Consider the following 21,460-nt stretch of genomic DNA (forward strand, 5'->3'; position numbering starts at 1 on the left):
ATGTCCAGCTGGGCCTCCTCCCATCTTTACAGACTTGTCAAATCGCCTACTTACCGGAAGCCTGAGAGCTGTGCAAACCCTCTGCCCAGAGCTACCTTCCCCTCCTCTCTTCTCATCTAAATCCCACCTGTTCTCCGAGAGCCAGCCCAGCACTCTCCTCCTCCTCAAGCCTTCCACGGAGACCAGACTTGGGTGATTTTGACTTTCTATAAACTCCCGAAATGCTGGGTTGATGAGCCCACTCATTTGCAATCGATCACAGCCCCCATGTTTCCTGCTGAATTAAAATAGCTCTCTCTTACATTACAGTTTAACATTCACATTTCGGCGTCCATGCTCGCCAACTAGATAGTAAGATCCTGGAAATCAGAACAAGCCCAGCTTTCCTGCTTCCATTTTTAGAGGATGTGAACACCTGTTTAGGGGCAAGGCAGATTGCATCCCAAAAGGACCAAACGATGCAATTTTTCGGTTTCCATAGTAACTTCCACATCACTTCTTTCCTCAGGGCTCATAGGACTAGGGTGTAAACTGAGGCAAGTTTTTTCTTTTCTCTTTGCTTGGCAGGATGTGTGTTAGAAATAGCACTTCTTCTTCAGCCCAGCTGGTCAAAGCAGGGTCAAAGCAGGGTTGACCTGCTTCCCCCCTGCTGCCACACTGGGGAAGCCAAGAACCCAGTGAAGACCTCACTGCTTCCCTCAACATGCTTGGGTTTTTTTTATTGCCCAGCTGCGACCCCTCCTCATCTCTAGTCCCTACCCCAAACAGACACCAGCATTTTCCTGGCTCCTCACCATAAACCATGAGCGGCAAGAAAGCCGGCTCCTTCAAGCTCCATATGGGTCTCACCACCCCTGAGAAGTCCTTTCTGAGTCCCTGGCACCATTCCTCCTCCTCTTATTGCCACCGGTTGGAACTTATAACAATCTCAAATGTCAAGTGGAGGAGGGATCAGACTTAATCCACAGGATCCTAGAGAAAAAACGGGACCAAAGGATTTTTGGGAAGCACATCACAGTCCAAAATCCAGAAGGCCACCCTGTGGCCAGAGCTGCACGTCAGTAGAATAGGCTGCCCTGTGAGGTCAGCAGCAGCTGGACAATGGCCACCCGTGAAGGGGACTCAGGAATCATGGGTTGGGGGGAACTAGGTGACCATTGGGGTCTACTAATGGTCAGGTCCTTGAGGGCAGAGACCCTGCCTGGGGCATCCCTGTAACTCTTCAGCCCTAGGGCTGAGCTTGTTCACTGCTGGTCTCTCAGGCCAGCCCACAGTCTTGGGAACGTTGGTCCTCTCAGACCCCAAACCCTCTGCTGAGAGGTGACCATGGACTGAGAAGCCTGAAGATATAGTAGTCCTTCCTCCCACTGACATTTGAGACCTACACACTACGTGTAAAACTGATGGCTTAGACGAGAAGATGCAGAACCACCACACCAGGTGGCCAAGGAGAGGCGAGATTCAAAGTGAGTCTGGAGGGTTCTGCTTTCTCTCCCTCCCACCCCACCCACAGTAAGCAGCCAGGAAAACCTGGGTGCCCGGATGGGGCAGTAAACGGAGTTGAAGAAGCAACACAGAAGGACAGATAAATGATCCAGAGGGAGAGAAGGAGGAGACAGAGGATTTAATAGATCCTGACCTTGCTACTGCGGGGAAGGTGGCAAGGAGTAGCCTGTAAGTCCTCATTCTTGCTCTGCCCCTGACCAGCTGGGTCAAAGGGAAAACTTCTACTGACCCCTGCCAAAGGGACCAAAAAATTCTTCTTACCTCAATTTCCCCCGTTACAGGAGACCTGAGACCTAAGATGTCCAGGCTGCTTTGGAAACCCAAAAGTCCAGGTTCCTTCTTACCCTGGACATTGAGCCCCCAAACATGCCCCGAATTTGAAGTGGTCTCATGCTTCTGATGGATGGAGGCTGGTTAAGTGCTGTCAGGAGGCAGGGGGATGGACACATTGACTTCTTCAGGCCCCTTCCAGCCTTGAACCCTGCCCTTCCTTGTTCCCTCCCCTCGGCTCCCCCCCACACCCCACTTCTTTGGGACTAGCAAGGGGAAAGCAGGCAGGCCGCCTGGCTAGGAGTAATTGAAAGGAGCAGATGAGAGGAGAATGTGTGTCCTCCCCCACCTCCCCTGCCCCACGGGGGCTGCTGAGAAATGAAAACTAATCAAATTACACCGACGGCCTCCCTCCCCGTGCACAGGAGCCAGCCCAGGCTGGGGCAGGCAGGCTTTGGGGGGGGTGGGGGCTGGGGGGAGAGGGAAGGGAATCACATCTAATCCACTGTAAACGTCTTGATGTGCAGCAACAGCTTAGGGGGGGCTCAGGTTTCTGCGGCATTGGCTATATTTATCTCTGGTTCCATGCCAGCAGGGAGGGTTTAAATGGCACCCAGCAGTTGGTGTGAGGGGCTGCAGGAGCTTGGGGGCCGGTGGCAGGAACAAGGCTTTTCCGACCCCATGGAGCTCTATGAGACATCCCCCTACTTCTACCAGGAACCCCACTTCTATGACGGGGAGAACTACCTGCCCGTCCACCTCCAGGCCTTTGAGCCACCAGGCTATGAGCGGACTGAGCTCAGCCTGAGCCCCGAGGCCCGAGGGCCCCTTGAGGACAAGGGGCTGGGGACCCCCGAGCACTGCCTGGGCCAGTGCCTGCCGTGGGCGTGCAAGGTGTGCAAGAGGAAGTCGGTGTCGGTGGACCGGCGGCGTGCGGCCACACTGAGGGAGAAGCGCAGGCTCAAGAAGGTGAATGAGGCCTTCGAGGCTCTGAAGAGGAGCACCCTGCTCAACCCCAACCAGCGGCTGCCCAAGGTGGAGATCCTGCGCAGCGCCATCCAGTACATCGAGCGCCTGCAGGCCCTGCTCAGCTCCCTCAACCAGGAAGAGCGGGACCTCCGCTACCGAGGCGGGGGCGGGCCCCAGCCAGGGGTAAGTGGCTGTCCCACCCAGGTGCCCCAGGGGCAGGGGCACAGGAGGCACCTGGACAGCCTGGGGACCCCAGTGTGGGGCTCGGTCAGAGAGTTGGAGTAGGTGGCAGGTGGGATCTTACAGGGGCCACAGGACCCCCTCCTTCATCAGAGCTGGGCTGTCCAGTTGACCTCCGGTGTCCCTTTGTCCTTTCAGGCCAAGCTAAAGGCAGTGGGGAGAAGCAGACGTGGAGGGGGGTGGCAGAGGACCGAAGGAGGGATCCAAGAGCAAGTCCAGAGTCAGCCTGGGTGGGAGTGATAATTAATCCCAGTGCCTGGGGATGGGGCCTGAAAGTGGCCAAGTGCCACTTTGTACCCCCCACCCCACGCCATCCCGTGTGTGTGGCTGAGCAGAGAGAACACCTACCCAGTGTCTCCCCCAGAGCCCCAGCCGGCCTGCACCTGCTTCCTTCACCCTTATCCTCCACCCTTATCCCAGAGTCAGGAAAACCAGGGACCCCTTTATGCTGGGTGTCCTGCCAGGACAGAATCACCACCCAGGATGGAGGACAGGAAAGGCCTGGAAGCAGGGGCTCCTGTGGCCCGGCGGGGGCATGAAAGTTGCTGATTGTGAAGATCCTGAGGCTGGGGGTGCCCTGGGCTGGAGGGCTGCAGCCTATGGCCCACCCTCCAACCCCACAATGGGAGCTTTTGCTCATTGGAACTGGACAGAGAGACACCAACAAAAATGGCCTGCGCTCTGACCTTGGGTCTTCACCCTTATCTTGCAGGTGCCCAGTGAATGCAGCTCCCACAGCGCCTCCTGCAGTCCAGAGTGGGGCAGCACACTGGAGTTTGGCCCCAACACAGGGGGTAAGTGAGACCCGCACCCTCAGAACTTTGGCTCAACCCCATCAGCCTGTCTCTGGGCCCAGTCGTCTCCTTTTACCTTACTTCTGCTCCTGCCCTCTTCCCTTGGTCTCTCCAGGGAACTGCAGAACCTGGGGCCCCAAATGGTGAGCCACAAGGCCCTACGCCTCCTCAAGACCTTGACCAGCTAAGGATCAGTCTAGGCCTCCTACGGCTCCCCAGCCCATGCCTGGGGCCTGACCTTCTCCATGGAGAGGAGAATGGCCCCCAGGGGTCCCTGGGAATTGCTGAGTCAGTCAGCACGACTGGGCCAGCCAAGGGCAGTTCCAGTCTCCAGGATGCGCCGTCCTGGCTCCACCTCGGAGTAGCTGCTTTCACATTCTAAGCCAAGTAGGGGAGTTCAGAGAGGAGGCACATGCGTTCAGTGTACGCAGGCCCGGCACTAGGAAAGGCATGGGCTGGGAGTAGGATTCTTGAGTTTTGTTCACCTATCCGTCCGGGCAAACCTGTGCCAGCCCCAAAGAGCTCATTCCCTGTCCTGGGTCTTGAAACCCCCTTCACCACCCAGGTAATGTCCTCCCCCCTTCTCCTTACAGATCACCTGCTCACAGCTGACCCTACGGATGCCCACAACCTGCACTCTCTCACCTCCATTGTGGACAGCATCACAGTGGAAGATGTCTCTGTGGCCTTTCCAGATGAAACCATACCTAACTGAGACCGTCTGCCAGGCCAGGCGTCCGTGGGAGCCCCCCACACTGGCCACAGATGCCACCACCTCTGCAGCACGGGCTTCCCAAGCCAGGCTGTCCCGATGCCGGAAAGCCGGCCCTGGGGCTGCCAAATGCCAGACTAGCCCCTTCCTCATCCATATAAGGTTAACTCGCCACCCAGAGAGGGAATGGATGCTCTCATTTAGCCGACTCCTTAGAGCAAGGAGCATCCTGTTTCCAGGGAGATAAAGTAGGGGACCAGAGTGCCCCTCGTGTGGGCCCCGTCTCAGGGGGGCAAACTCAGGAGCTTCCCTTTGTTCATAATGCAGCCAATTCCACCCCCTCAAGAGGAACAGTCTGAGAGCTGAAGACAGTGTCCTGAGCAGGACGGGCTGTGTACATCTCCTGTTCTTGTCTCTTCCCGATGCCAGTGGCTGGGCTGGGCCTGCCCTGAATCGAGGGAGAAGAAAGGAAGAGGAACAATCCTCTGTTCCCAAGTCCCTGGGGGGCCAAGCTTTTGCAGTGAATCCTGGGAACCTTCCAGTGGTTTTATGTTTTGTGTTGTTTGTAAAGCCGCCATCTGACCAAGGTCTCCTGTGCACAAGTTGCCAGGACAGGCAGGGAGGGGGGCAGGGGCTCTTGGGGTGATCTCTTTTCTTAACTAAGCATCGTGTGGTTTTGACATTGTTTTGTAATTTTTTTTTTTTTGCTAACTTATTTGGATTTCTTTTTTAAAAAATGAATAAAGACTGGGTGCTAGAAGAGCGTCTGTGATGATGTGGAGGGAGGGGGTGCCTGCCGCTCCTGCCCCTCCCCCTCAGTGGTGCAGACAAGCCCCTCAGGTGCCTCCTGAGGACTGGACCTGGTAAGGTTCCAAAAGCAGCTCCAAAAGATAGCTGAGCAGCTATCTTGCTGGTGGTCACCAGGTGCTGCGAGCCCTGCTCTTTTTACCACCACGAAGGAAGCTGGATGTGGTCCACTGGCTGGGTGAAGACCAGATCCACAAACACCTCGAGATCCGGAGGAAAGCCTGGCCAGCGTTCTGTGGCACGCTTCCTTACACATGGACACTGCAACAGTATATGTGCTCCGTCTTAAATCCCAAGGGGTCCAGTCCCTTCCAACTAATGAACATTCTCTCTGCCCAGCACTCATCCCCCTGCCAGCAGGTGGGGTTGTAGAGTGGGAAGTTGTGGGTTTCCCCTCCCTAATCCCTGCCTCTCCTCTGGTGTGACATTACCAGGGCCCCTGCAGGAAAGTGGGAGGTGAATAAATCAGCGTGATTGGGGTCAGACACTGTCCATTCCCTGCAGGCCAACCAGCATGTCCCCCTCGCCACACCCTTCCGTCTCTCCAGGCTGAAGGGGATCCTGGCTCCCTGCCCACAGTTCAGCGGATGAAGGCAGTTCTGCTGGGGGCAGGGGGTCAGCGTGATTGGGGTCAGACACTGTCCATTCCCTGCAGGCCAACCAGCATGTCCCCCTCGCCACACCCTTCTGTCTCTCCAGGCTGAAGGGGATCCTGGCTCCCTGCCCACAGTTCAGCGGATGAAGGCAGTTCTGCTGGGGGCAGGGGGAGGGCCTCACAAAGAACAATCAAAGGAAGAGAAGCTGGGGTTCTCTTCATGGGATGCTGTATCTTCCAACTACTGGCTGAAGGGAGAAGGTGGGTGGAAAATTGAGAAGATTCTGGACATAAATTACATAAGGACTAGCTGGGGAGATAGCAGGAGCTAGAATTTGAATGGACCATGAACATCTACTAAAAATTTTATTAACTCCAACTGCTTTAGGCTGAATGTCTGATTTATTGCAAATTATAAGTTTCAGAATCATTACAGAAGTCTGGGGATTCGGAGCGTGACACATTCTAGCCCCCACCCAATTCTTCAGGGCCCCTGTTTGGGACTTCGCCCAGTTTAACCTCCCAGGCTCTGGGACCCATTCTGCACTTGCTCTGGGCTCAGTGGGACCATCTCTCCCATATCTGCCCTCCAGACTTGCTCCTGAAGAGGGCTGCCAACTCCCCACTCCCAGAAACTGTGCCCACGGAAGAGAAGAAGGAAACCCCAGAGTAGGCTCACAGACCAAGGTGAGGGTGCAGAAGGGAGCAGCCCCCCACCCCGGGGCCTATTTGTCTCCAACAACCAGTCAGGGTTAGGCCTATTGGGAGTCACAGACTGGCTTCATCTGCCCTATCTGTGGGGTTTTCTTCTTGAGTCCGTGTCCCTGTGTTTACAGTCTCACCTTCTTGGAACGGCCGGAGAGGAATACCTACGTCATTTGCATGACTTTTAGCTCCCCCTGACTCGCTGCACTTGGAGATGAGGAGATCCACAAGCCTGGGTGCAACACCTTGGCTCTCAAGCCTACATTCACTCCCTTACTATCCACTAAAAACGCTAAACTACACATTCAAAGGGGGAGTCTGCTCCCCTCAAGTTCATTTCCTCTGTCCCTGGTGTCTCCCAAGCTCCTGGGTGGATACAATCCCACCTTCAGTTGCCCTGCTTCTCACTGGGGAGCTAGGGGCAGTGAAGGACAAGGGTACTCGTCTCTACTACACAGCTGATAGGCTCTGGAGTGGCTGACATATTTTCTAAGTTTATTCTTCTTCACTCATCATGTCAATTGGAAACTGAGGTTCATATTCCTAACCTGGTAAGGATGAACAGTCCTCAGTAATGGCCATCAGGGTCAACTGTTCCTGATCATTGTCAGGGGTGGCCATTGTGTACCTATTTCGTCTTTGGTCTTTAAGTCCTTAAGCTTCCCACCAGAGCGACAAGCTGCTGAGATCTCAAAGGTGTGAACAGCAAACTTTGCCAAATGGAAGCCCAACCTCACCCATTATTTGCACAGAATAAACAATTGTCATCAAAGCACTGAGCCTTTCCTAAAATAAATGCTTAGCCTTCACAATTAAATTACAGATAAGACCCCAATTAATGAATAATGAGTGGTAGTTCTTTAGGGAAATTAACTTAAATCCAGTCTCCAGTGGAAGTACCTGCAATAAATCAAACCGGGTTAATCAAATGTTAGCTAATAATGGCCTTCAGGGAACCCTCTAGAACGTAAAGATAAGAATTACTGGGAATTGGCATACGGGTTGTCAGTGTGTAAATAGGAACTTCTTAGAGTGTCTAGCTAATTAGCGTGAACTGCAGAATGCTTCCAGTACTATTTGTTGCTTCAAGTACCATTGGTTACTTAGGTATCCAACTTCTCAAGGTCATCTATCTGGCCAACTGGAAAACGATTTCAGTGCTGCCAGTATAGTAGCTGGTAGGACCACCTGGAGAAGGAGGTGGAGGGGGACAATGGAAGGTGAGAGGAGAGGAGCCCCCTCAAATCAGGTGTCTGTTGCATGGACAGAACCCTATCACCAACATGTCACATCCCTTGGACTTGTCTGACTTCCTGGCTTCTGGGCTCCAGGCTGGAGCTGAGGTGCCTGGTGGTGCACCAAAGCTCAAGAAGGACTGAAGGTTCCGGGTTCGGCTGGGGTCTTGGCTAAGGACCCAGAGCCCAGGCCTGGGTGGGAACCCCAAACCTCCACACCATGGCAATTCTGGCGGTGCCTCTCCTCCCAGCCACAGGCAACCACCAGGCACAGACTCTGCCTCTCACTCTTCCTGGAACATTCCTAAGGGAGGCAAAGGAGAGTGTTCTAGAAAAGAAATCTAGAATCTTTCTTTTCTACAAACGCTGACAGAAACATGATGTTGGGGTCTCATCTCAAGTTCAGCATGTCTATAACTAAACTCACATTTCCACGTACGCTCACTCCTTCCACATTCCCCATCCCAGTGGATGGCAACACTGGGAAACAGTTTTCAATCCAAAAAGAAAAAGTTCTTCTGGATTCTTTCAGATCTCATCCTGTAGCCAGCTGGCCACCATGGCTGGTCAATTCTACCTCCATGGAGTGGGTGGGAAGGGACCCCCAGAGGCTTGCAGGCACAAGGCCAGCACCTTCCCTCCTCTGTGTGCCCTTCCTGCGTCACAGGTTGCCTTGTCTTGCTCCCATCCTGTCACCTGTGCCCATGGACTCTGCCACCCTGTGCCATCAGTGTTTGGGACTGTGGTAGCCTTGGAAAGGATTTGGTCTATTATGCTGCTCTCAAGGAGTCCACAATTTAGGTGAGCAGAAGAAACGTAGTCCACAGAAGCCAAGTACCACATGAGTGTGGGTTTGGGAAACAGAGCTGGGGCAGAGGGAGCCAAGGGGCAGAGGCTTGAGCTCACTTAAAACAGAAGCAAATAAGAGAGAGAGAGAGAGAGACAGAGAGAGAGAGAAGAAAGTAACATTTGGTAGGCAGTCCTGGCATTGGGTCAGGAGTTTTAACATACATATTGTAGTAAGGACAAGGCACTGCAGTCAGAAGACTTAGCCTGGGAACCTACATCTGTCTCTCACCAGCTGTGTGGTCTCAGCCTTACAATTTCCTGTTCTGCAAACAGCCAAGATAACACATCACAGGGCTGTGAGGATTACATGAGCTAATACACTGAGCATGCTTAAACGGTATCTGGCACACAATAGTTCCCAGTAAATTTTACTTTATTTAATAATAATCCTAAAAACCCTCTGAGATAAGGTTGATTCATTTATTCACTCGAGTGTGTCCATCTAGGGACCCGGAGATCAATAAGACAGACCCAAGGGCCTTCCTCACAGCCCCCTGTGGGAACGGACGAGGAGAAAGACTGCCTAGCATGGTGGGGTGCAGAGTGCCAGGGCGCAAAGGGTCATTGCTTATCTAATTCTGCTGGGGAGGGGCTGGTCATGCCTCCCAGGTGATGCTCCACGTGGGTCTGGAAGGTTTGTTGCTGCAAAGGGAAGGCAAGAGGCACTCATGTTGCCTTCTGGTGATGGGGCCGAGGGACAGACGTTCCTGAGTTCGGGGGACTCAGACTTGTGAGTGAGGGGGCACTGGGGCCAAGTCACAGGCAGCCTGTCACACTACATGGAGGGGGTGGGCCTCTGATCGACAGGTAGAGGGAGCTGCTGCAGCATGAGCCAAAGGGTGATCTGAGCAGGGGCCGTGGAGGGGCAGTGGCCCTGGGAGCCTTGTGAAAGGCCAGGAGGAGGGCGGCGCTGGACCAGCTGAGTAGAGAGGAAGAAGAGGAAGAAGTCAAGCCCCGCATCAGGGTCCTCACTCCTTTTCCTAATTCCCTTGGCGCAGGCAACCTGAACATTAGCCTTTCTAGCAATCCCATAGTTAGGTAAGTAAACAGAAGGTTCCTGACTTTATGTCTTTAAAACTCAGATTGTTACTTCCCAGAGGACTGTGGAGGAAGCTGGACAGGTCAGCTGAGCTCTAAGTTTAAAAATAAAATAAAATAAAATAAAATAAAATAAAATAAAATAAAATAAAATAAAATAAAATAAAATAAAATAAAATAAAATAAAATAAAATAAAATAAAAATAAAAGACCAGAGCCATGTGTAGGTTGTCTTAAAACCAGGTTGTTTATTGATACATACACACCCACACTCACACTCATCCACAACCACACACCCATTCCTGATGCACTGAGCCAGTACAGTACTGAGAAGGGAACCGACAAGATACAGGACGCTGGTGAGGGGGGTTCGGGGCACTGGCGATTCTCCAAAACTACACTGACTGTGAGGCAAGGGAGACACCAGGATAAAAGCCTTCCACCACTGTATGCACGAGTTCTCTTGCCCGTCACCTCCCCGCAATACTCCCCAGGATGCCCTGAACAGACCCAGGTACATGGCCAACCATGACAGGGTGAAGTTGTGGAGGAGAAGCTGGGGCTGAATCTTCCACTTGGCTAGTCCATCAAAAGTCCCCTGATGCAGACAGAGGGCCTGGTGGTCCCCAACTCCACCAATCTTAGGGGTTTCTCCATAATCCTAACATCCATTACCCAGGGATAGGGGCCTTTTCTCTCCATCCAACTCATCTGCTGCTCAAGAACGCCTCCAGCTCCGTTCGCAGCAGCCTGCCGGGCAGGGAGGGCAAGGAACACTGAGAGAGAATCAGAGCAGCTGACTGCCATGCCCACACCTGGGGAGCCCACTCAGCCCCACCACGGGTGGACCTCTTCTCTACTGAAAAACAGCAGAAGGCTCCAAGCCCTGGCATCGCTCCATCGCTCCTTCTGGCCAGGGTGCTCTGACCCACTATCCCACCTGCTAGCCGAGCCCCTGCACAGAACCCAAGTCGATCAGGTTGCCAACCAGCTGCTCAGCCACCTGTAGGATGGCTCAGCACTGGCGCTTCTCCAGGAAACCTGCTCCAGATACTCTTCCTTTCCTCTCACTGGAGTCCATCACCTCACCCTGAACTTGGGTCCCAAACACTTCCAGGCATTTTGGCAGGATGAGGAAGTGGCTAAGGAGGAGGGGTTTCTTGGGAATGACATTCCGACAAAACCGGGACCTCTAACCCTAAGCCCCGGTTGCCACCAAGCAGCTGAGGAAAGCAATTAAAATGATGGAGGCTGGGGCGGCAGGGGTGGGGGGGGTCCTCCGGAATTTCTGGAGGCGGCAGTCCCTGCACACCAAAAGAGCCCTGAACAAGGGGTGGGTGATTCAAGGGCAAGCAGGAGAGTGAGGGCCTTCACCAACATTGGATTTCGGGACCTGGGATAAGACTCACGGAAGGGGAAGCTTTATTTTCTTCCCAAGAGATCAGGGGAAGAGAGCCTCACACTACCATTTCCCAAATCTGATTTGGAGGTCAATGTCTCTTCAATCCACCCATTATGTATATTCTTAGGGGCTGGATTACTAAAGAGGTGGGGCAGAGGAGGACAGCAGGGAAGGAATACTGGGAGCAGAGTGCGCAGTGCATGGATAGCTCTCCTCTGCCCCGGAGCCAAGACCCCACGCGACCCCCCAGCCCTGCCCCAACAGCAGCTCTACCTTACACCTTATGGCTGGGGCAGGACAGGACGCATTCCCCCTGCCTTTGGAGCTTAAGACTAACACAGGCCATTGGCTCTCCCTCTAGCTGGCCGGCCTGCACCTCTCACTGGGCGGGAGGGTTGAGAGTTTCCCCATCCTTAACCTTGGCTCAAAGCTCTGGGGCCCATTGTTCTCAGATTTTTCCCCAACTCACGTTTGGGATTCATCTTGAGCAAGGGCCTGGAATCACCACCTTAGCCTTCCTCCTCCCCCAGCCTCACCATCCTGAGAGAGAACGGGGCCTTCTGCAGCCCCCTCCCTGCCCCCAAGGAGGTCCTGGAGACAGGAGCTGCCCTTGTGGAGATGAGGTGGGAAAGGGGTGATGCTGGGAGTGCCGGAACCAGATGTCAGACACCTGGGATGTGCACAGGGACCGGAAGGCCCAAGAGCCTGCGCAAGGCAGAGTCTGAAGTGCCATTTTCTTGGAAGGTCCCAGCCCCAGCCCTTGGCACCATGTGCCGGACTCTGGTGGAGGTCACAGTCCAGACCAGGCTAGGTCCAGAAGAAGGAGGGTGCAGTCACACCCGGCCCTGGGCTGCTGCTGTCCTGTCCCTTCTCCAGAATCCCAAGCACGGACAACGTGGACACCCAGCCACAGCCACAAGAGACTCACAAAGGGCACACGGTGGGACTCAGGGTAGTGGGGTGCCGAGGGGGTGCACGAGTATATTCTGAGATCCAGGGCAACTGGAAAGTCACCGACGAGACTAGGAGCCGTGAGAGGACGGGGGACGAGCAGGAGGGGCCGGGGCCAGCTGAGCCTGTGAAGCCCAGCTGGAGGACGCTGGCCCTGGGAGCCGTGGCTAGTCCCGAAAGGCGGAGAGCATGTGTCCGTAGAGATAGTGGGAGCGAGCTGAGAGAGAAAGAGAGAGGGAGAAAGAGAGGCATTGCGCCGTGAGCGGGGAGTCGTCCCGGGGGGCCAGGGGGTGCAGGCGTGAGCGCAAGCTTGCAAGCGCCAGGCGCGGCGGCGGCGGCGGCGGCGGCGGCGGCGGCGGCGGCAGAAGCAGAAAGGGGCACGCCGGGCACGGGGCAGCGCGCGCGACCAGCGGCCGGGGGCGGGGTGGGGGGGGGCGACGTGCGGCCCGGGCCCGGCCCACTTACCCCGCGCCACGGGCACACCACCGCGAGGGCCGGGGCGGGAGGGGAGGGGTTCAGCAGGAGTAGGTCCGAACCGTGGAGGGCTCCAGTCTCGGCGCCCCCGCCGTCCCGGCTGGGAGGAGTCGGCGGCCGCGGGAGAACACAGGGCGGCGGTTAGTGCGCGCGCTCCGGGGGGCCCGCCCCGCCGGCCCGCCCCGCCGGCCCGACGGCAGCGGCAGCGTTAGTGTAGCGGCGCCCGCAGGCCCCTCCGACAGCCCGTCACTCACCCTCCGGCGTGATCTTCTTGGGCGGCGCGGGCGGGGGCTGCAGCGGCCCCAGGCTGGCCACGCGGAAGGCGGCCGGGAGCGTCTCCGCCGAGGCGCCGAGCAGGCCGCCGTGCGGGTCCCGCGGCCGGAAGCGCTTCCTCCAGGACGGCGCGCGCCGGAACACCTTGTCCTCGCCCTGCACGCGACACGCGGAGGCCCTCACTCGCTGCCTGCGCGAAGGGCCCTCGCGGCCGCTTCTAGGGGTGCCCCTCCGGGCCCGCCCGAAGGCGGGGGGCGGGGGGGAGGGTCACCTCCCCTTTCGGGCTGAAGGAGACGACTCCCAGGGGCTCCTGCAGGCTCTGAGACTCCCCGCCTCCAGGTGGGGTGGTGTCCCCGCTGGTCCGACCTGTCACCATCCTGCAGCATCCTGGAACTGTTGCCCTGCCCAGCCCCGTCATCTCAACCCGGGCTGCGGAGGCTCACTGACCTTTCGAGTATTTTACCCCCCTCAGCCTCATGCCATGGGAAGTGGGCAGCGGCCACCACCCCCGCAACGCCTCCTGCCTTCACTCTGGCTTCGGCCCGGTGCGCTGGAAGTGCACCCGGCCAGGAGTCGGGAGACCCGGCTGCCATTTTACTAGCTCCGTGTCCCTGGGCAAGTTAAGGGACCTCTCTGAGCTTCCGTTTCTGTAAAATAGGAAGGACATTATCTGTCTTACCTCTTTCTCAGGCTGCCTATCCCTAATGGGATCGAGTGAGAGCACCTAGTGACAGTGATGGGTCAGGTGGATGGCCGATCAGAGGCAGGCTCCTCCAAAGGCCTCTGCCATCTACCAGCTGAGTCTCCAAACTCTCTCTGCCAAAGGGCACCCAGAGCCATAACCCTACAGGATACCCCTCTGCACAGGCTTCCCCAGCCCACACTGAAGAGCCCGCTTCCACCCTGCTTGGCAGCCATGTCTAATCTCCCCCACCCCGAAGCCAACCCCTGTGTTCTCAGAACTGGTACAGGTAGAGAGCTGCCAGAGGAACAAGGGACACTAACCCACCAGTTCTTGCCTCAACAACCCCTCCCGGCCCCAAGCCCTTGGGGTTTGCTGCTTGTGCCCTGAGGAGGCCAAATGCTTCTATCATTTCTTGGCACCATGTGCCTCTGTCCCAGCACCCACCCTAGTATCATTTTTTCATGTACTTATGAGATTATTTCATTAAGCTCTCCCTCTCCTTCTCCCTCCACTCCCTCAACTCCTTCCCTCTCACTTTCAAATTCTGTGCTCCACAGGACAGAGACCATGATCTTTTTTGTTCCAACCAGTGTATCCCCAGCCCCAAAGGTAGTGCTTGGGAACACTGTAGGCACTCAGTAAATATTTGTTAAATGAATGGATGGCAGCTGGCTTCCTATGCAGGCATCCCATCTGTGAGTTCATCAGGAACTTTCCTCATCACTTCTGTCCGCTCCATGATCCTGCCCTTAACCTAGCCCAGAGTGCTTTCCCTTTCTCTCTCTCTCTCTCCCTCCCTCCCTGCTTCCTTCCCTCTCTCTCTCCATTTCCACCTTCTGCCAACCCTAAGACTTGTGTCTTTATCATTTGTCCCCTAAAAGATATTCTTCCTGCTCCTCTCTTCTTTTCCCTGGAGTCCTGCTCTCCATGTAGGGGGAGAATTGGATGCAACCCTCCAGGGCCTTGAAGCTAGAGAGGGGAAATTGAGAACCAGAATTGACAGAGGAAACAGTTCAAGAGACAGCTCAAGGTTGCTGATGCGGTTAGATGGCTGGACAGGAAGCAGTCTCCCTGGATCTCCGACCTCCCCTGCACCCACCACCACCAAATCCCACCTTATTCCCAGAACCTGGCCTTCGCCTTTGAGCTTCCTACAAGAACCGGTCCTCTGCAGCCCCACGCCTAGCTGCATCCCAGGAATTCCTAGGAATTCCTCTGTGCTGCCAAGATGACATCATCTACTCAATAACCCCACCCCAATGTCTGAAGCCAGAGAGGCTGGCTAGCCCTACATGCTTCCAGGAGGCAGCAGGATGTGGGGGAGAGAAGAGGAATCGGATCCACTTTCACTCCATCCCTGCTCTGCCATGCAACAGCGTGTGACAGCAGGGAGGCTACCTCTTTGAGCTTAGCTCCTCATCAGTCAGTCCAATGGGATAATAACCTGTCCCACATGATGAGTGTGAGCATAAAATGAGATGTCTGTCACCACTACACTCCTCTGCCTAGGCCAATGCCTGGCCCAGAGTAGGCCTTCAAAGAATATTTTTGTAAGGATGGAAGGAATAAATAGCTTTCTAATTAGAAAGTGCCATACTAAGATATACAGGCATCATTTTTCTAAGCAGCATCAAAGAAACCTAAGATCCTAGGTGTGGGGGGAGTAAGGGGGGGGTCCACGTAGCAGGGGCATTGGGAAAATTAAGATCTCTGGGAGTGGGGACAGCTGGTGGGGTCTGGCAATTTATCTCCTTGACAGGAATACACACACACACACACACACACACGTAAATTATGTGTGTGTGTAAATAACACACTCCAAATTTCAAGGTGCCTCTGTGAAGAAAACACCCCTCCACAAATTCTGTGTATTCCTGAGTGTGTCCTATCTACTGAAGCATAACGGTCATTCCACAAAGGTGGACTTTAGCCCTGTTAAACCCAACGGAGAAAGATTGATACGTAGGTAACACTAATGGTGTCCCAAAAAAGAGGCCCAAAAGTCTAAACAGAGGCATTGGTCGGCGCAGGGGTGTGTAGAAAGGGAAGCTACACAGACCTTGGAGAGCAGAAGAAACAGATCTGATTGAAGATGGAAACATTAAAAATAAATAATCTGGGCTCTTTTTTTAACTTGTTTGGAGCCAAGGCAACCAAGCCTGACCAGATAGGCAAAGGCACGCAAGGCTGGTGATGGGAAAGTGAGTGGGGGGGAGGGAGGAGGGGAGGGGAAGAGGAGGAGGGCTGAGGAGGGGGCTGCCTCCTCAGGGGACAGGTACCTTTGGGCAGGCATCTCCAATGGGAGCATTACAGCTCAGGACATCCGGACATTTAGGACAGCCTAAACTCAGGGAAAGGCCTGACGAAACCCAGGGGGAAAGGCTGGTTTTTCACTGGCCAGGGGGGCCAGGAGAGGAGAACCTTAACTTGGCTTGAAGGTATCTCAAGAGTAGAACTGGAGAGGAAGCTGCACTGATAAACGTCTGGACCAGTGTGTCAAACTGCACGGCTGAACCAGCAAGCAGACCCTTCTTTTAAGGACCTCAGCATAATGCCGACCTCCGAACAACCACACTCTTTGAGAGATAGGAATCCTGAGAAGCAGGCTGGAGTCATGCTGTGCCGAGAGCACTGAGAGATGGGGTCTGAGAAATGAAGAAAAAGGTGTGCTCCCAAAGAGATGGCCTTTGGGGGGAACCTTCAATCCTGTGTGGTTAGGAGGGCAGTGGGGCACAGAGTTGGAAGATGCTAGAAGTATAACACATAAGAGCCTTTAGTTTTTGTACAAGGAGTTTCATGGAGACCTCCCTAGGCCTATTGTTAGGTCTGGCCCTGCCCCTCCCCACCCTGAACTCCCTGACTTCATCCCCAACCCCTCCAGCTCTCCTCCCTTAGGCCACCCCACCAATCATCAGCCCAAGGAAAGCACAACTCATGGATTTCAACCCAGAGAACCAACAATGCCCAAATCCCAAAGGCCCCTAATTCACAGCCAAGTACTCACATCATCCAGCTTCCGGTCTGTGCCCAAGGCCAACAGGTTGTTGAACTCTCTTTCCATCACCTGGCGTGCCTGGAGTCCACAGGGTGAGACACGGAGAGATAGGGGGGGTATAGTTAATGACCTCTATGCCATCTTGCTCCTGTTAGGATTCTTTCATATGGAGCACATTAGAAAACTAACTTTGAACAAAGTAGGACCACAGAATGCATGGATGTGCAGGCTTCACTTACTGGGGGAAAGCCCCATAAGCTGTCTATATGGGACAATGATGCATTCCTATCTTTCTGGAGGGGTAAATAAGCATGTAGACCATGGAAAATAAGGATTTAATTTATTTAGATTAAAGAAACATATTTCATAAGGCTCCACATCAAAAATCTAAACCATGAGGACTGCTCAGTCATAGATGTTGGTGGCCCTTGGGCTGACTAGTGCCTACAGGCCTTGACTCAGCCTCCCAGGAGCCTTACTCAGCAGGAGATTTGGGAAATGCCAGGAACAACAACACTTTCGAAACTGCCACCAGATATTTTTAACCATTGTTAATGAAGAATTCCATGTTGGGTCAGCTCCCACTTCCTCTAAGAGCTGAGCTAAATGGACCAGTCAGGAAAACAAGAAAGGTTAGCAGGCACCAGAGAGGTCTCTGGCAGCTCTTTGCAGATGCACGGCTAGCCACAAAACCCAGACACATTTAGAGACAGGAGACCAACGACAGAGAAGAACAAGCCCATTTCTGGGTGGAAAATGGTAACCCCAGAGCTTCAGAAGGCCTGCCTCTGTCAGTACTTAGAACGTGATATTCTCCTAAGCGATGGGAAAGGAGAAAAGCATGGTCAATTTCCAAGTATCCAGATGACACTGCCCCTCCGGGCAGTGAGAGGTGAAGCTGCCACAAACTTCAGCAACGTCTCCCCAGGCTGTGGGAGCGGGCGAGAAAGCAGAGGAGGTCGGAGATGGGCGCGTACAGAAAACCGCATGGGGGGCAGGGGTCAGCTCTTAGAGAACAGGGGATCTGTGCTCTCCATTCTAACTGGTTTGGAGGGGTCACCGCAGAGGGCCTATGGGACACACTGGCCCTGCGTGCTGCCCGACACCCCCAAAAGGCCAACACGCCCCCCGGAATTACAAGACGACACATCCAACCCTCACACAAGCCAACACGCATCTGCTCCCGGAATAGCTTTTGTGGCTCTAGCGGCTGAATTTCAAGAGCCCTGACAGCTGCAAACAGTCCAGACAAGGGTGGCTAAAATGATCAGGGCATGGAGGCGAGTCTATATGAGGAAAGCCTAAAAGAATTAAGACCATTCTGTCTGGAGGGACAAAGGCTTGGGCCCCGAGGCAACACAATCAGTGTTGATGAAATGACCAAAGGTGAGGCCAGGTCAAACCCAGTCAGTGAGGAGGAGGTGGTGCCCTTCCTTCCCCAGCGGGAGCCTGACGGGGACACGTTCAGGACAAATAAAATCAGAAAGTACTTTGCACAACAGGTAGTACTTCGAGAGTCCACTGCCCACAGGAAGTTAGAAAGGCCAAACATATAAATAGGTTCAAGAGAGTTTAGCTATGGTCTTGGATGACAGCCCCATAATAATTATGAAATGTAATTTAAGGAGATGTCTCATCTTTTGAGCTGGTGATGGGGAGACAAAGCCCTGGCACGGAGAGGCTCTGGGCTGTGTTATTTGGTATATTTAGCTTTCTCAAGCCTGGGAGCCCTGGGGCAGATCCTTAGGGTGGGAGACAAAGGAGACAGTGGGCTCTCTGATCACCTCAGACCCCGGGGCTGGTTCTCCTCTAAGAAAGGTCGGGTCAGAAAAGCAGGGTGAGGAAAAGGTGCAGAGTGTCAAAGGCAAAGATGGAGTCGGGGGAGGGAAAGGGTGCCCACGGCAGGGAGGGGATGAACACAGTGTTGTGGGCCAGGGCTGGGCGGGCTCTGTATGTCAAGGACACTGGTTCCCTGGGCAGCTTGGTTATGCACCGGGACCACTTGGAGGTTTGAGGCCATTGTGATTCCCCTCTGAGACAGGCCCTAGAATGGTCCCCCAACAAATCCATAAACCCGTGTGTGTGAGCAGGAGAGAGCGGGAGAGTGGGGCAGAGGGGGAGCCCGAGATTGAGACTGATTGATGATAAGGATGCCCACCTGGGTATTCTGCGTGGGGATCTGGAGGACCAGGGCCAGCGTGTTGTGGTCAAAGTTCTCATCCAGGGCCAGCAGGGCCCCGTGCACGCCGCTCTCCTGCAGGTTTCCTGCGTAATCCCGCAGCCCAATGGACTGGACCCAGTGAACCACCTGGTCGTTGGTCCAGACGAGCACATCTGGGGGGCAGAACAAGGAAAGGGGCAGGAAGAGGTAAGAGGTTTGGCCACGCTCCCTCCGGGGACAGAAATGGGGCTCCCTGGACCCAGAGCACCAGTCTACCCTGCTTTCTATCTTCGGTCTGTCTTCTCTGGCACCTGGGCTCCTAGAGAACAAGCCTCACTTCCCTCCATCCCTGCCAGCCGATAGGACGCAAGGCCAGGCCGTCAGGCTCCCGGCTTTCTCCCCAGAGCCCTTGCCTGGGCCCTCTCCTGCCCCCAGGCTGGAATGGTCCTCTTATTTTTCCACCTTTGAAGGGTCTTCTAAGACTTGTCTCTCTTTCCTGCCCAATGCCACCCAGATCACCAAGTTCCATGAGCACTTTCCCATACCAGTCTCTAGTGCTAGGAATCCTAGGGGACTCGCTGCATTTGTCCAGTTGGTGGCCATCGTTGGGGGTGAGGGGGTTACAGCTGACTGGGCAGGGACTGTTTCTTCTCCACCAGATGGCAACGTCCTTTGGTCATGGACTATGTCTCCCTCATCACACAGACTGGGGCTGAGTCTTCCCTCTTGGGTTTGGAGCTTCCCTGAGGCACAGAATGCCTCCTCTCCCCACCACTCACCCAGGGCAGGGAACAGCAAGGTAGGAGCCTGCTCCCCCAAGGCTGCTCCATGCCTTTCAGAGGAGGCCCGCTGAGCTTTACCAGCTTACCCTTGATCTCGTGCTGGCTTTCCTCCCGTCTTTTCTCCAGCTCCTTGCGGTCATAATTCAGTCTCTTCAGACACATGATGCCATACTGAAGACTGGTTCTGCAGGCACATAGCCCTCCCTGAGCCAGAGTCTCAGTGGGGCCACATTCCTGCCACCTCTGCTCCACATCCACCAGCAGCCATAGCATGTCCAGGCCCACGTCTTCCAGCTCAAAGAGCCTCCCAGCCTAGGCATGTTCCTCCTTCTCCCAGGGCTTACATGTGACCCAGCCCAAGGCTATTTCCCCTCCTAGGCCCAACCCATGTCCTCCCTCTCAGCCAGGGTATGGGTCTGATTGATGGAAGGAAAGTTCTCTGAATGAAGCAACAGCCCCCCACTCTCTAGGCTCTGGAATGACCCTACAGATATCTGACCCATACAGAAAGATCCCTACAGATATTTCTTTGATTCCCCATTTCACTCAGAGTCCTTACAATGACCTACGCATGCTACATGATTTGCCGTTGTACACTGACACCTCTGTTCTTCCTCAAACACAGGCAGCACATTACGCCTGCCTATGTGCCTCGGGGCCTTTGTACTAGCTGCTCCCTCTGCCTGGAACACTCCTTCCCCAATCTGTTGCATCGCTCACCCCCTGTCTCCTTTAAGTCTTTGCTCAATGTCATCTTCTCGATTCAATGGTCACCTTGTCCACCTGATTTAAAACTGCAACACCACCATCACCACTGCAGCCCATACTCCCAATCCTCCTTACCCTGGTCTAATTTTTTTCCTAGTACTTTTTGTCTGTTAACATAGTATATATATTCACTATAGATAGGTTAATGGATGGATAGATGGATGGATGGATGGACAGATAAATAAGATAGATGATAGATAGATACTATCTACAGATAGATAGATAGTTCCTTGTCTGTCTCTCCCAGTTAGAATGTAAACTGCATGAGGGCAACTCTGTTTTGTTCACTGATCTATCTCAAACCCCTGGAATAGTGCCTGGCACATAGTCAACACCATAAATGCTTAATGAATGAAATGAAATGGTTCACAGAAAGTACTAAAAGTACTTAAACAGTACCAGATGCAGAGTAAGCATTCAATAAATAATCATAAGCCAGGCCAAGAACCACAGAACCTGCAGGTTAGAAGGGACCCCACAGGCCACCAGTCCAAGCCCCCATTTCACGCAGGTGTCACCAGTGTAGCATCCTTCTGAGCAGTGTGAGCACCTGTACCGAGCACCTCTGAGACAGGGAACTCACGACCTCTTGAGGCAGCTCATCCCACCTTTCATTAGAATGTTCTTCCTTCACTCGAACACTGCTTTTCATTCAGCCTCTCTGGGTTTTGTCATCTATCAAATGGAGGAATAGACGTTCCCAGCTCTATTATTGAGGCCATCTCCTTGTGAAATTAAATCATGCTGCCTACTCCCTCCTTCTCTCCCCTCAGCTCCACCCAGGCAGGCCTGCTTCCTAGAACAATCCCTCACAGCTCACAGACACTACTTCTAGGAACCCTTTTCTGGCCCAAGGCAACCAATTGTTGCTCAAGCCACTGGTTTAAGCCTTGGTCCGCTGGAGGCGGCAGAAGCACACACACCTCCTGACCGGAAATGCCTTCTGTCTACTTTTGGTCTCACTTGCTATCATTTTCTGTCCAAGTCCTAGGACTTTCAAAGCTGTTGCATTGCATGGCGAAAATTTAAAGTCAGATCAACCTAGGTCTGAATGCAGCGGTGCCACTTCCCAGCCCGGTGGCCCTCAGCACGTGGAAATGAGGCCACCCCTCTCCTGCAGCGCTGCCATGGGCATCACAGGTGGTGGTGCATGGAAGGGCTCGGCCCCGCCCCTGGAGCATCCAGGCGCTCAGCAATGGTACCACTATCAGGAGAACGCTGCCGATGATTGTGTGTGCCAGCTCTCCTA

General features: G+C 54.3%; 2 protein-coding genes across 6 annotated transcripts in view; one reads left to right on the forward strand and one right to left on the reverse strand.

The window, feature by feature from the left end:
- The first annotated feature begins 2,457 nt into the window (after positions 1-2,457).
- On the forward strand, positions 2,458-4,494 carry MYOG (myogenin). The gene is made up of 3 exons (XM_027612701.1): positions 2,458-2,928; positions 3,698-3,779; positions 4,373-4,494. The coding sequence occupies exons 1-3, from the start codon at positions 2,458-2,460 to the stop codon at positions 4,492-4,494; spliced, it is 675 nt and encodes a 224-aa protein (XP_027468502.1).
- Positions 4,495-9,953: 5,459 nt separating this feature from the next.
- The window catches only part of PPFIA4 (PTPRF interacting protein alpha 4), a 49,502-nt gene continuing 37,995 nt past the window's right edge, over positions 9,954-21,460 (reverse strand). For 3 of the 5 annotated variants that reach the window (XR_003523222.2, XR_003523220.2, XR_003523221.2), the window contains 6 exons: positions 19,530-19,627; positions 18,659-18,834; positions 16,510-16,578; positions 12,802-12,976; positions 12,539-12,647; positions 9,954-12,290 (listed from right to left, as the gene is read on the reverse strand). Coding sequence is in view for 2 of the 5 variants with exons in the window: in XM_027612698.2 (XP_027468499.1) it covers positions 12,241-12,290; positions 12,802-12,976; positions 16,510-16,578; positions 18,659-18,834; positions 19,530-19,627 (568 nt within the window). In the remaining 3 variants the exon portion in view is untranslated. The remainder of the gene's footprint in view (positions 12,291-12,538; positions 12,648-12,801; positions 12,977-16,509; positions 16,579-18,658; positions 18,835-19,529; positions 19,628-21,460) is intronic. The other 2 variants (XM_027612698.2, XM_027612697.2) reach the window with 1 other exon arrangement.

This window comes from Zalophus californianus, chromosome 10, assembly GCF_009762305.2.
Source record: "Zalophus californianus isolate mZalCal1 chromosome 10, mZalCal1.pri.v2, whole genome shotgun sequence".
In the NCBI taxonomy this organism is placed as follows: Eukaryota; Metazoa; Chordata; class Mammalia; order Carnivora; family Otariidae; genus Zalophus; species Zalophus californianus.

Bases quoted from the DNA above. Each gene is read 5' to 3' on its own strand.
- MYOG (XM_027612701.1), top strand. From the start codon at position 2,458: ATGGAGCTCTATGAGACATCCCCCTACTTCTACCAGGAACCCCACTTC. The intron at 2,929-3,697 runs GTAAGTGGCTGT...CTTATCTTGCAG, and splicing joins GGGGCGGGCCCCAGCCAGGG to GTGCCCAGTGAATGCAGCTC. The intron at 3,780-4,372 runs GTAAGTGAGACC...TTCTCCTTACAG, and splicing joins GTTTGGCCCCAACACAGGGG to ATCACCTGCTCACAGCTGAC.